General features: G+C 40.1%; 2 protein-coding genes across 2 annotated transcripts in view; both read left to right on the top strand.

The window, feature by feature from the left end:
- SLC23A3 (solute carrier family 23 member 3) overlaps positions 1-11002 on the top strand; it is a 17275-nt gene extending 6273 nt beyond the window's left edge. The window contains exons 3-12 of the mRNA XM_072418018.1: positions 814-908; positions 2311-2384; positions 3609-3790; positions 4061-4181; positions 4270-4462; positions 5003-5256; positions 7316-7421; positions 8128-8295; positions 9254-9349; positions 10067-11002. Coding sequence (XP_072274119.1) covers positions 814-908; positions 2311-2384; positions 3609-3790; positions 4061-4181; positions 4270-4462; positions 5003-5256; positions 7316-7421; positions 8128-8295; positions 9254-9349; positions 10067-10371 — 1594 coding nt within the window. The 3' untranslated portion in view covers positions 10372-11002. The remainder of the gene's footprint in view (positions 1-813; positions 909-2310; positions 2385-3608; positions 3791-4060; positions 4182-4269; positions 4463-5002; positions 5257-7315; positions 7422-8127; positions 8296-9253; positions 9350-10066) is intronic.
- Positions 11003-11493: 491 nt separating this feature from the next.
- NHEJ1 (non-homologous end joining factor 1) overlaps positions 11494-14606 on the top strand; it is an 89354-nt gene continuing 86241 nt past the window's right edge. The window contains exon 1 of the mRNA XM_072418019.1: positions 11494-13765. The gene's annotated coding sequence lies outside the window, so the exon portion shown is untranslated. The remainder of the gene's footprint in view (positions 13766-14606) is intronic.

Below are 14606 nucleotides of genomic sequence, written 5' to 3'. Positions count from 1 at the left end.
TAAAGCTTTGCCAACTGAAGGAGACAATTTTCAAGTACCTCATTTTGGCATTTCCTAGCCTGTCATTTGAAAAAATAGAGGCCAGTGTGTTTGATTCGGCAGCTCATTAAAGATAAACATTTCATCAGGACAATGTCAGAAGTCTAAAAGAATGCTTGTTTATCATTCAAAGCCATTGTCAAGGACTTTCTTGGAAACACACAAGCAAATAATTATACAGAAATTGTCCAGAAACTCTTGGAGAGCTACAAAATGGTTGGTCGCAATATGAGCATAAAGGTGCATTTTCTGCATAGCCATCTTTCTAACTTCCCGGAAAACCTTGGTGCAGTCAGTGATGAGCAAGGTGAATGATTCCACCAAGGTTTGAAGGTCATGGAAGGACAGTATCAGGGTAGATGGGATGTACCTATAATGGCTGACTATTGTTGGAGCATTTGGCAGGATTGTCCTAACACTCCAGGAAAAGCTATAAACTGTATGTGATAGCAAAAAACTGGGGTCAATTCTAGATTTACCACCCAAAACTCAAAAATTAGTAAAAAACAAGTGTAAGATCTAACTAAACAAAAAATGCGTTCCCCAGTGTGATAGATTGTGGAAGAGAGAGTCGGGTTAGTGGAGGAGGAGGTTACAGTAGTCCAGACGAGAGATGATAAGAGCGTGTACAAGGAGTTTGGTGGTCTCTAGGGACAGGTAGGGGTCGATTTTGGAGATGTTGCGCAGGTGAAAGTGAACTTGGAATCGATCAATGAACTTGCCAAAATCACTTTTAGTTATAGATGTTTTCACACATTCTTTGTCATTATCCAGGCTTCCCTTGGTACAATCACCAACATTTGAGCTGCTTATCCCAGCTGTAATCCTAAGCAGGCACTCCACTGCTAACAGAACTATCGTTGGGATTGGTAAGTCACAAAACTGCAACATAACTAGACACTGCTGGCTGTAGAAAAAATTCTGAAGATGTTCATAGCTAAACATTAGGTTAGGCTTAGAACTTTAGCAATCACGTTTCAAAGTTAAGAATTGATTTTAGGTGTTAGGATTAGGTTCAAGGGTGAAGGTTTATGGCTGGGTTAAGGGTTAGTGTAGGATTTACCAGACATGAGAACCTTTGGAACGGGTAGTGATCTTAAATATTTTGCCAAATAACAAACTTATACAAAGTGAGACTAGGAGATTTATGTACAAACAGTGTGTGTCCACAAGGGAATTATCTTTTGATTTGCATTTTAGTGTGATATTCAAAGCAATCAAAAGGTTACTTGGCTAAGGTTTGGGAATGAGCATCATGGGGATGTTAGAAGATACAGTAAGAGTCAGTGCATGTTGTGTATTTTTTTCCAATGGTCTAAAAAATCTATACAACATGTTCAGAAAGCAAGTATAAAGCACAGGAGATAAGTGGGTGTGGTAAAGGAAAACAGAGATACAGAAGCCTAGTTCATAAAGTTCATAAAGGACAGCAGATAGAACTGAGCTGAATGGGGTCAGTAAAGGAAAGTAGAGATACAGGAGCTGGAGGGTGGGCAATAAAGAGGAGCAGAGACACAGGAGCCAAGTGGAGACTATGAAGAAGGGGAGAGATGAACGGAATGGGGACAGTAATGAAGGGCAGGGACGTAGGAGCAAAGTGGGGCAGTAATGAAGGGTAGATACATAGGAGCTGGGATTGGAGCAGTAATAGAAAATAGAGACACAGACGTTAGATGTGGTAAGCAGACATGAGATACAGGAGAAGATTTGCTCTAAAGCAAGGCTGGGCAAAATTTTTGGCTCAGGGGCCCTACAATTGGTTTTAAAATTTGACAGAGGGACCTCGCCAGGATCAAATGGATAGAGAAGAAAATTATGTGTAAAAGCGGGCCGGTTTAAAAGCCCAATGGGCCGTGTATGACCTGCGAGCTATAATTTGCCCATGCCTTGTCTAAAGGAAACTGCAATCAATGAAAATTTAATTTGCCAATGCAGCGATCTGCCCAATAGATTAATGTGAAGTGTGAATTTTAACAATAGGTCTCCCTTATATTTGAGCTTTTTATTTTAGATATGTGAGCATTAGTTCCATGCAAGTATAAATGGGAAACTTCAGCATGATCCTTTTAGTAAAAACATGCCTAAAGCAGCTCTTCTGATTTGATAGGGATTACTCAGTGAGAAATGTTTGTCTCAGCTGTTCCCTAGGGGAAAAGGTTGTAATAGAATTATAGAATGTGCAAACAAAAAAACAGAACAATTACTGGGAAAAATTGGATTTGATAGAGGTTTCTATTTTAATTATATCGCTTGTTAACTCTTTCCATCAAGATTCCCAGGGACAAGAAAATTGTACAGGGATTAATTGCGGGCACCTGCAGAATCACATCCAGCTAATCAGAGAGGTTAGTAAAACATTGAGAAAGGAGGCAGAGGTGTTTGCATTACCAATAAAAGTCAGATTTCTGGTATAGGTATATGTTTTTTCCTTCTTGTAAAGGAGATTTGATTGGTTTCTTCCGCAAAAAACAAAAACTTGTTTCCCTTTTCCTGATTTCCATGTTTATATGTATGCACAGCCTAAAGCATATGCATAGTTTAGTGAACACTTATGGCATCTGTAAAATGGTAAGAATGCAGCTGTGTGCCATGTGTCTTTGAGCTCCATCATCAAATGCTGCCCAGTGGCCAAAGAGAGGTCAATCTGGACCCTAAAGAAGCAGTCAGCAGATACAGTAACAATGACAAATGCAGATCTGTTATTACTGAAGGTGTTCTCCTGTTCCAATTTACACTAATCAAACATTTTTTAGGTATACTTATAGGGAGACAAGCATGTAGGTTTGCATTGCTGACATCCTAAAATTGATTTGCCTGGCTGCCTCCATGCATTCTAAAGCATTGGCCAGTATACAGCAAGTGAAATTGGTGTAAAGTCAAAGCTTATGATTCTTTATATTTCAAAAAGAAACAAAAAAAAAAAAAAAACAATTGGAACAGCTTGAAAAGCAGACCACTAATATTTTTAGAAGAAGGGGTCGCCAGAAGGGGTGGCAATCAGCATGTTTCCTGCAGGTTTTCTTTTACATCTATAAAATTTAACCTTAGCCTCAAATTGTCTGGAAACTTGGTAACCCTGAACTAAAATATAAAAAGGAGCACAGGGCCCAGTGGATATCCAGGGGGCCAAACTGCATCCATTTGCAGTCAAGGCGGTTCATGTTCCCATCTCTTCACAAGGGAGTAGGCACGTTGAGACATTTGTTGTCTGATGCTGCTATGCCATGTGAATCCAGTCCATATAAATGCCAATCAAAAAGGACTGTGTGGGGGCAGCAAAACTCCTACCTTGCTTAGGATCCCTTTCTGCCCCAGTCTGACTCTATAGTACATTTAGACTAATGGTAAAGGCCAACATCCACATAAGGTGATCAGGCAAAACCTTCATATATTGCGCCTTGGCCAGATTTAGGTCACTGCACCAATGCACCACCAGGCTGCCCACTACGTATGTTATCATTGTTGCCTATAGTAAAATTTGGATTCTACACCATTTAGTTGGCAATATTATTATGCAATGTGCAATTCTCCTAGTGTTTATTGCTTATTTCTGCCTTTTTTCTTTACAGGTTTCAGGTGCACTGCTGGTCTCAGGGGTTCTCCAGTTTCTCACAGGAATCTCTGGGCTCTGGGGATGGACTCTGCAGTTCTGTGGTCCAATGGTTATTGCCCCAGCTCTTTCTATCATTGGCCTCTCCTTGTACAAACCAGCAGCCCAATTATGTTCCTTCAACTGGAGCATCTCAATGAGGTAAACTTATTTCTATCATAATCATGACATATCCAACCCATTTTTAGGAGTTTGCTGAACATAGATATATGTTATTGCAATCAAACCTGAACTTTTTCTACTTAATCAAAAGAACAGATGCTCCTTTTAGGTTTTCTGAAAATTTGCTCATTTAGCCATATACAGACCAAAATCCCGGCATACTCCAGATGCTCAGCTGCATTGGTTGTTTGTTCATGTAGTCTTGTTGCAGCCGGCCTATAATACATCACCAATATTTGCATTTCACAGCCTCATCGCAGTGACAACATTTTTGTCACAAACCCTCCGGTCTCTTCACTTCCCTGTATACATTTGGAATAAGAAAGGTGGGATAAAGAAGAAGTTTGCTCCAGTCTTTCGCATGTTGTCTGTAAGTACAAAGACCCCATGTGATTATGATTTATACATCGATGTCTGCAATGCTGCAATTTATTCTCTCTTTATGGTGATTATGGAAGATGTTTCTCGCCATTGCTTGCACCTGGATTGTGTGCACTTTTTGGGTACCTTATGAACAGATCGAGTTTCCAAGTGAATTCGGACTGGCACAGAACGCATCTCAATCCTTCACCAAAAGAACGCGTATGTTTGCGACCTATCATGGAGGAAACGCTACAGAACTGACCCCATGGTTTCATTTTCCATCTTTAGGTATGAATGTATTGTTGATGGTTTCAGCAAGTTCTAAAAATCTGTCCTCTTCTAGCATTGAATTGGGTTCCTATTTAATGGGTCATATATTGATTTTGCATGTATTTTCTCTCTTTATCTCTTCTTTAAATAAAATATTGACTGTAATAGTTATTTAGACTTCCAGTGAACAAGTGAAGCTCCAGGATAATTTATTTGCTCTCATCTTCTGGCAAAGTGATAGAAAAAAAGCCTAGTGGTTACAGAGATCAATAGATTAGGGTGATATTTATACATTGGACTTGATATGCAAAGACGAAAAGGACAGTGCAATATAGAGAATTGGTAGGATACTCTTTAGCTAAGCCATAGTTCTTTGGGAATCCTTGATAAAGAAAAGAATTATAATTAATATAATGTGTATATATTTATATAACCCTTTTTTTTAATGCTTTCAATCCCTTTACGAATACGAATTCTGTATGCCCTAATCCCTGTTCAATACCTTTATTAGGTTTTTCTGACCTCACTGACAACCTAAATTACTGTCTGTCCACACAGGTACCTGGGGATGGCCCCAGCTCAGTTTGGAGACTCTCAGTGTGGGCATTGCCATGACCCTGACCTCCTGCCTGTCTTCTTTGGGATGTTATATCTTATGCGCCAGGATGCTGAGCTGCCCCCCACTCCCATTTCACTCCTGTAACCGTGGCATATGCATGGAGGGTGTTGGAAATATCCTCTCTGGAATGCTGGGAGGTGTGTGTGGAACCGGATCCAACATCCCCACTGCTGGCATTACGGGAATCACCCAGGTACTCAGGTGATGTCTGCAACCTAAAAAGCCAACCAGCTTCATGTTTTTTTAATACAGGGCAGTGAATTAAAAAAACATCTTAAATATTTTACATAACTAAAGTAGACAAAATACTCAGTTATATTCAGTATATGTTACATTTCTGTTCATATATTTTTGCTATGGTATTATTTCAATTAAAGAAATATTGCAACTACATTGTTAAAGCTTTTGTGAAATTTTAGTGACCAGGTTTACAATACTTTAGAAGGCTGTGGGTGTATGAAGCTCCCCCTCAAGTCATCATATGTTTAAATGAGTTTTGCGGATTGAATATAGATTGTTTTCTTTTAAGAGTTTCAATTACACAAGTTACAAAAATACATAACTCTTTGTTAAGTACTGTGTCATTTTAAACGTGAGCAGCAGTGTCACACCTAAAGTTTGGTTTTCCTAGTTCCACCTTCCCCCCCTAATCAATATGGTAATGACACTTATTAAAAATACCTTTCTGATCTCATTACATTCTTAATTTTAGACCACATGACATAATTACTAGATATTTGACAGCCCATTTCCATTAGTCTCTCCTGTTGCATTATTTTTAAGGAATTTGTGTTATTTTATGTAAGACGTAAACTTGCATTGTAATTAGACAAGTCACCTGGAAATCAGGCAATGCGGTTCTGAGGAATCAAAATAGAGCTGAATGGAGGAAGGTCACAGGGTCATGAATTAGCAGTTATATCCCATGGGCATATAGCGGTCACTCCAGGGGGTCCAAACTTGTTGGAATTTGGCTATATAGTTTGTGAGTATAGCCTACATTTACGTTAGCAAGGAGGGCTTCTACTGGACGTTTGGGAAAAGAGCATCTCACCAGGGCGTTTGCTATTTGGCAGATGTGTTTCAACACTTTCTTATTTTGGGACATTCCCACCAGGTGCAGTACATTGTGCCCGCCGCCTTGCAAGCTCAGAAACATGAGCATGGTTTGGTGGGTTTAATCTTTGCAAGGCACGTAATTACGCACCATATACTATCCCATTAGTAATTTGTAGTTAGTCTTCACAGCAGAAGCATTGATGCTGCAGTGAGCCACCATGCTCCATATCTGTTCTGACTACTCTTCCACTATTTTTAGCAATTGCAGCAAGTTACAGTGCATTACCATGTGTTGATGTCCTGCAATGCATCAGTGCCTTTAACCCAGGGGTCGGCAAACTCTGGCCTAAAGGTAGTTGGTTCTGGCCTATCACCCCCTAGTGCCGGCCGGCAACCTGTAGCTCCGGAGCCGCAGGCGGATCGGCCAGAGGGCGTTTGGAACTACCTGAGCCAGAGCCGCTGGTGCGCCAGAGCTGTCAGAGTTACAGTGCCACCTCCTTGCTGTTGCTCCCCTATTTACTGTGTCCGGCGTTCATTTTTCTGCCCTCGCAGTAAATAGGGAAAGCTCCCTGAAGGTAATGCCCTCTCCTCCGCAATGCATACGGAGAAGAGGGATTTCACTTCAGTTGGGCGTTTCCTGGTGGTGGGTGGAGCCATTAGGGTGGGAGTCCGGCCTAGCGTGCTCCCCCCCACCCCTGAAATGGCCTATTGGCCAAGAAAGTTTGCCAACCCCTGCTTTAACACCATTAAAAAGACAGAGAGTCAGTAATTTTAGTTCAGTAGAAGAACCTGTACAACTGTGCACTGTGTACAAATGTTATATTTACAAAGGTTATATTTTTGTCACTGGAAAAGATCTTTCGTGATCGTTTCCAGCAACAGTACAATTTACAAGTGGTGTATAGCATTCAGTTATTCAATATAGAGGTAATTGGGAAGGACAAGCAAGACACACCCCACTACATTCTACTCCCTAGGAGTCCCCAGCAGCCTGAGCTGATTATTATGGGGCGACAGTTATCTGGTGTGTTCATAGCTTTAGGGAAGGCTGAAGGTCAGTTTTAATTATGCTACTAAGTGATATAATTTGTCAAATGTAACATGTTCTTGGAATACAGTATCATCGTAATATGGTCAAGATTGCCGGTTACAGTGACAGGAAGGTGATGATGACTGATGTGTTCTATTTTCAGGTGGGCTCCCGTCACTCAGCCCAGTTGACTGCATTACTGTTCGTTGTTTTGGGCTGCTCTCCCCGTCTCTCCCAGATGCTGATGACAATCCCATTTGCTGTCCATGGTATGTTACCTCTTACACATGTATCTTGTGCTGATTTCTAATAGTTTGACAAGCCCCTTTATATTACTATGATGGTAGCTTTCCCAGAAATTCATCCAAAACATATTTCCCAAAGTGAGAAGGATCCCCTTTTAGGCACTGGAGCTGATGTTCTAAATGGTATCCACTGACCTAGTTCTGGCACCAGGTCTAAAATTTTGGATTTTCCATTCCGTTCTAGAGTAGAATCAAATAGAGTAATGAATCTCCCCAATGATAATACAGATAGTAATAAACCCTGACTCCTAAAAGCTTTCCCCACTCTATCCCAAAACGTGGGTTTTGCTAAGAGAAGCACTTACCATTTTATCTCCTCCTTTACACATAAGGGTGCTTTTATATAACCCCAAACAGATAAAAATAATAATAATCACAATTTTTAGATCACCACATATATACCGTTTTAAATTAGCTGAAAAGATTGACGCTTTTCAGCCTGATCAAACCTGGATCACCAATTCAAGGTCTGCCGGAACACCATAAATCACAATGGAAATCAGTGTTGTTTATCTCAAACACCCTGATCACTATTTTTGGTGCTTCCCACAACCTTGTTCTCTGCACAGGCTATGCACTGCACAACAATGATATCACATTTATATAAGGAAATACCTGGATTTGGCAGCGTCTTTAATTGTGATTATTTCTTCCATTATTCTTTCTTCAGGCAGTACCCTGTGTCTTACATTCTCCATGGCGGTGGGTGGAGGGGTCTCCTTTTTCCAATATGCTGATATAGATTCAGGAAGAAACATTTTCATTGTTGGCTTCACAATGTTTATGGCTCTTCTGGTGCCTCGCTGGCTGCAAGCAATGCCGACCAAACTGGACACAGGTAAGAAAAACTTGTCAATTACCTTACTCTGTGCACAAGGCATGACTACTATGGAACTACAAATCCACACTAATTCAGGAATACATATGTAAGCACAAGTTACTGCTGGTTTGTGGTTTGCATTCATTTTCATCCAGTCTTCTACAACCAATCTGAACTGGACCTAAATCAGTTGGTGCACAAGCCAATAGGAGCATGCCTACTACCTATTAGATATGTACTCAGCCATATTACTATACGGCTAGTAATCATATAATGTACCATTCATTATATGATTACTAGCCATATAGTAAACATAGAAGGCTGCTTTCCCATGGTGGGTTTGACCTTTGAAGCAACCTATAGGTGTTAAATTACTATATGAGTTTAGGTTTTTCCTTACCAAAATTTTCACAATGCAAGGGATAATTCACTAAGCTTAGTGAATGTGAAAGAAAGAACACTCAAACACCATAAAATCTAATAAAACAGAAGATTTCTTGTAAATACTTATTTAATATTTACTTGCACATGATTAGACAGTAAAGTCAGCAGAGATTCATCTGAGTTACTAAACTAAGTGTAATATCGATTGCAAGAGACTATTTCACTTTGCTATGCATATAGCCATTAGTAAATCATCCACCTAATGTCATAAAAAAGAGACAGGTAATTGTAAACATGTGTGCAGTGTTTTAGGAGCCCTCAGCTGATTAATTACTGATTCACAAATGCATAGAATTGATTGGGTAAGTGTAAAATTGGCACTGGATCTGTTTGTGAGTACCAGGCCTAGGTCAGAACCTGCAAAGAGAGTGTTACTATAGAAGAGAATTTAGCTGGATCAAAGGCAGTTGGAATTGTTTCTCTGTGCTCCGTTACATGTAGATGTTATAGTAATATTGTGAATTAATATTCTGTCACTACTAATGAATTGTGTGCATTCTGTTCATCTGCCTTTCACTGTATCTCAATCAAGGCTGGCCTGCAGTGGACATGCTTCTTCTCTCCCTCCTCACTACCCCTATTTTCCTGGGAGGACTGTTCTCTTTTATTCTGGACAATACAATAGAAGGTGAGAGAATTTTACTGACCCCCTTGTTCCTCATGCTGTATTACTGTCCCAGGGTGCCTACTGTCAAACACAATAAAATTTACAAAAATATATTTGATCAGAAACATGTATAGCAAGAGGAATGACAACAAACATACTGACATTTGGGGATACATACAGATTAATGTTATCTTTTTTTTTTAAAAAAAATGTATTTCTTTATAAATGATGGTAAATGGTAAATTATTGTATAATATTGATTGCCCAAGATTTGCCTGACTATCCTCCAAAATGTACACAATTTTTACATTCAGTTATAAAAATGTATGAATCAGGAGTGATTTGTGAAGTTTAATTACACATTTTCTAACTGAATCTAGCGTGAACAATGAGCCTGATATATTAAATGTGAACCTGGATGATCCGTCAAGACTTGGAATGGTTTCAATACCAGTTAGAAAATGTTTTAAAGGATGTTAACTGGATCACCCAGGTTCTCAAATGATAGTCCATCCATTAAGAGCTTTAATAAATCAGTCCCAACATTTACATTTTTAGTGAATCTATTTATAAACTTACCCCTTGATCATGACAATATCCATGGTAGAAATTGACTAGAGTGCTCTAGCACTGCAAAGTCCACAATGTTGACTACTTCACATTTCTGCTTTGATTTTGGAATGTTCTTTTTACTATTATCTTTTATACTAATACTTTATTTTGCTGTTCTCCATCCAGGATCTCTGGAGGAACGAGGTCTGCATAAAAGCATCTCTCTCTGGCCAGCTTCTTTCGGTGACAACACACGCAGGGGTCAGGAAAAGCAGCTAGCACAGGCATATGGCCTTCCTCCACTTGTGGCTCGCTTCTTCCCCACTGTTTACCCCTTTAACCAGCTGTGTCCCCCTCCATCTGAGACAGTGTTAATAGCAGAGGGGGAAGATCACAAACTGTTACCAGTAAGAGCACCAGCGGCTGATAGCGAGCAAGCATGCCTACGAAGCACAGAAAACTGTGGATCTGCATCCGGAGGATCTCAATGAAGGACATTATTTATATCTGTTTTCTATGGGTGGGGTTTGATATGCTACTGATATTAAACTAGTCTGGAATTGATGAAAAAAAACAAATCTTAAAGAGATCTTAAAGCCCAGTTGAAATCACAATAGTTCAATGTCAATCAGTCACTAATATCCTCCATGTTTATAGTCTTACCACATTTCTGCTGCAGCAATTGTACAGTTTACACCCAGTGCCTTCAGAAATCAGAACTTAGTATCAGAATAAGTTAGACACTCCCTCTCCTGATAACAAATAACCTCACACAGATTTATATTGCAATATAAATCTTTGTGAGGTTATGGGTTGTCAGAGGTGTGGCTGTTACTCAGCTCTGCCAGCACAGAGCAACACAGTATAAAGCAGCAAGATAATTGATAGAAAAAGGTAGTTTAAGATATTTTCCACATCCATAAAGCATGTGTGCCAGACTTCAAATTATTTTTTACCTCCAAGATTTGCATACTAGGATCCAAGCCTACCTCTGAGCTAGTTATGGCTTAAAGCTGAAGTTAAATCTGCTTTTATTTGGCCTACTCTGGTTCCTTCAACCCCACCCCCAAATCCATTTCCATGTTAATGACATTTTTAAATAAAACTTTCCCGTTTTCATTACATGTTCTATTTTTTAGATCCATAGATATGGACTGCAGAAAGTGAAATATCCTCCTTGGTGAGCAAAAATCTGATGAGGATTTAACCATTTCCTATGCTACGTGAAATAAAATGTTCTGAGTTTAGATAAGGGGTGGTCAACCTACATGGCATAGTAGGTAACCAGGGGACTGCATTAATTGTTCAGTGAGTGAAATGCTACAGAATGCTATCACACACAGTGTGAGATGATCAGGGACTATAGGCATGCTGTAAACTAGAAATATGTGAGACTGCTGGAAATAACCACTTGTACAGTCCTATTATAAAACAATGCTTATATATCTACACTTCCTACAGCCAGGGATGAAGTGACCAGAGGGGAATTCGCCTCCAGGTCTGTACTTTCCTCATCACAAGGGCCAGCTCCTGCTAATCTCAGAGAAACCCGAGACTACGACTCATTAAACTGCAGCCTCTTCCTGTTGGCTTCCTGGCAGCACCTGCATTCTGCACCAATTTCTTCCTGTTGGAGTCAGACTTTTGGGGGCATCCTATGTGCAGAAGGCTGTCTGGACTGAAGTGCTACTTGCCAGAGACTCTCCTTTCAGGACCCGAAGGAACAATGTCCCTTCACCCCAAAGCACATAGATACATACTAACGTATAAATGTCTGCAGTAAAGTATTTACAATAGGCTGTACATTCCCTAATCCACACCTCTGCAGTCTGTACACTGTGCTGTGCATTCCCTAATCGACATAATGACATTCTGTACACTGTGCTGTACATTCCCTAATCCACACCATGGCTTTCTGTACTCTGTGCTGCAGATTCCCTAATCCACACCTCTGCATTCTGTACTGTACATTCCCTAATCCAGACCCTGGCTTTCTGTACACTGAGCTGTACATTACCTAAACCTCACCCTGGCTTTCTGTACACTGAGCTGTACATTCCCTAATCCACACTTTTGCATTCTGTACACTGTGCTGTATGTTCCCTAATCCATACTTTTGCATTCAGTACTCTGGGCTGTACATTCCCTAATCCACATAATGACATTCTGTACACTGTGCTGTACATTCCCTTATTAACACCATGGCATTCTGTACTCTGTGCTGTACATTCCCTAATCCACACCACAGCATTCTGTACACTGTGCTGTATATTCACTAATCCACACTTCTGCATTCTGTACTCCGTGCTGTACATTCCCTTATTAACACCATGGCATTCTGTACTCTGTGCTGTACATTCCCTAATTCACACTTCTGCATTCTGTACTCTGGGCTGTACATTTCCTAACCCACACGACAGCATTCTGTACATTGGCTAGGTTGGGCTTTCTCATGAAAGGTCAGTTGTTTGTGTCTTCATATCTTCATATCTTAAAGTACCCAATCCTCAGGTTCTTAAAATAAATTGTTCCATTTTTGATATTTCTAACAACAAGATCCACTACTGTATAAAAGATCAGAGAAAGATACAAAATTAAAAAAAAGAACTAGGCAGCACTGAAACTGGTAAAATTGTGTCTACTGATACAAAAAGAAAGAAATCAAGGCAATTACGTACTAGAAGCCACTAAGTACCTCCTACTGAGGGTGGCACAATAGGTGCCAAAGCTCCGAATAGGACCCCTGAGCTGCAGGTTGTGCACCAGACACATGTTCCTGAATCTATAGCAAGGGTCCCACAATTCAAGATATATCTGTAATCACAGGACAAAACATTTAATATGAGTAAAGTTCTATGGAAAATGAAATGAAAGGTTTTGTATTAAAGGAAATCTATACAGAGGGAAGTATGAAGGGAGCCACTGCCAGTATCATGTAAAAATTCCTATTGCTTGGCTTTCTCTGGAATATATCCATGGCTATAACAAGAAACTGATTTTATTTGCAATTTATTTTGGCCTGTTAAAGACACTCGCCCCTAAACAAAACAAAACAAACAAAAAAAAAAACAGCTTACCCTTACCTTTGAAAATGTCTCCACAAGCCATGAGTCAAGCAAGTCCAGCGCCCTCCCGGCTTCTTTCCAGCATTGATGGAACAGCAGGTGTGACCATCTTCTTTCTTCTCTCTTCTGGGTTTTTTTTCACCCAAATTTGCAGTTTTTTCTTACATAACAGGAAAGCGCATTGATGACGCATTCCCGGTCTCCAGCATGTGCACCTGTCCTACACCCTCCTGATATATATGATGCAAGTATCCCAGGAGGCTGTGGATTTCTGAGCTGAGGGGACCACCCCAAAAACATTTTTCTATTATATAAAAAGGAAAGCCATTGTTTTACATATGATAAAAATGTCATAAAAGGTCTGCTTTAAGTATTCTATTGGAAGCTTTTTGTCTTGCCTTCAATAAGTGCAAAATAATAATGATGATACCAGTCAGCAAACTGATAACATCCTGTGCTTTGTGTATGTGCTATTTTTATAAATTACATTTACCAGCATTATTTGTACTCTTGTAATTTGTAATTGTAATTTGGGAGAATATGTTTAAAAACAATCACAATTGCAGAATGGAAATGTATGTAAATAGCATTAGAGGTGAGAGGAGCTAAATGACAAACCTAAACCTTTAATAACAAGTGAGCAATAGCTGTTTTCATATTGCTTTTCTCACTGTACCATGTTTAAAAAACATGCTTGCAGTCTCTAAATCTGACGCTAGATGGTGCTACTGCAACTAACAACATAATTTTCCCGGGAACGTTTGTTTGTTTGTCGCGTTTGCCGGGGGAAGGTTGTGTGTGACGGACTGGTTGGCAGCAGGTAGGGAGTTTGGTTGGTGGGATTGGGTTTATTATTCTTTTATAATTCGCTCTGTGTCGGCATTTGTCAATCTACTGCTTCCTATTTCCTGATGTAAAAAGGCTTTTTACTGAGTTGGTAAACTTTTGTGGTTTTTATTGTCTGTCATCCATTGCACACATATTATTGTGTACAGAGTGCTAGGGTAACCAGTGACAACCTGAACAAGCTGCTTGGTGTAAATTAAAGATTGTAGAGCTGAAAAATGTGCACAAGTATCAGGAGAGTTGTATGCAATTATACCAACTACTATGCTGGACTGACATTGTTTCCTTTGCGATCACTGTGCACTGGGCATTAGAAGCTGCAGCAACTCAGAGCCCGCTTCATTTCCTGTCTGGAGGATGGCCAGAATCATCTAGCCCCTGACACCTCTACCTGACGTCCACCCACCAAGGCCAGCACACTGCCTACATCTTCACTGAGCACTGGAAGATTAAAGCGAGAAGCTGTGATGTCATCAGGAAGTACAGAATGATACTCTGAGGCTCCACCACCAGCCATGATCTGCCACCATTGTATGCAGAAGCACAGAGACACCTTAACAGCCTCACTAGCCTTACAAACTAAAATACGGTTTGTAATGAAGAGAACATTATTTCTTTAGGGATTCAGAACCAGGGGATGAACCATCCCACTCCAATCCTGTTTGGGAAATAGTCCCCAGCTTGGTTTTGGTCCAGTTCCAGCCAAAGCTTTTTCAGCGCCGGCTCACACATACCGTGTTTCCCCGATGATAAGGCAGGGCCATCAAATAAGACAGCCCCCCCTTTTTAGGTAAAAATGAAAAAAAAGCCCCCCC

Source organism: Pyxicephalus adspersus, chromosome 7 (assembly GCF_032062135.1).
Source record: "Pyxicephalus adspersus chromosome 7, UCB_Pads_2.0, whole genome shotgun sequence".
NCBI classification, from domain to species: domain Eukaryota; kingdom Metazoa; phylum Chordata; class Amphibia; order Anura; family Pyxicephalidae; genus Pyxicephalus; species Pyxicephalus adspersus.
The sequence above is the reverse complement of the archived record's forward strand: the minus strand, read 5'-3'. Positions and strand labels throughout refer to the sequence as shown.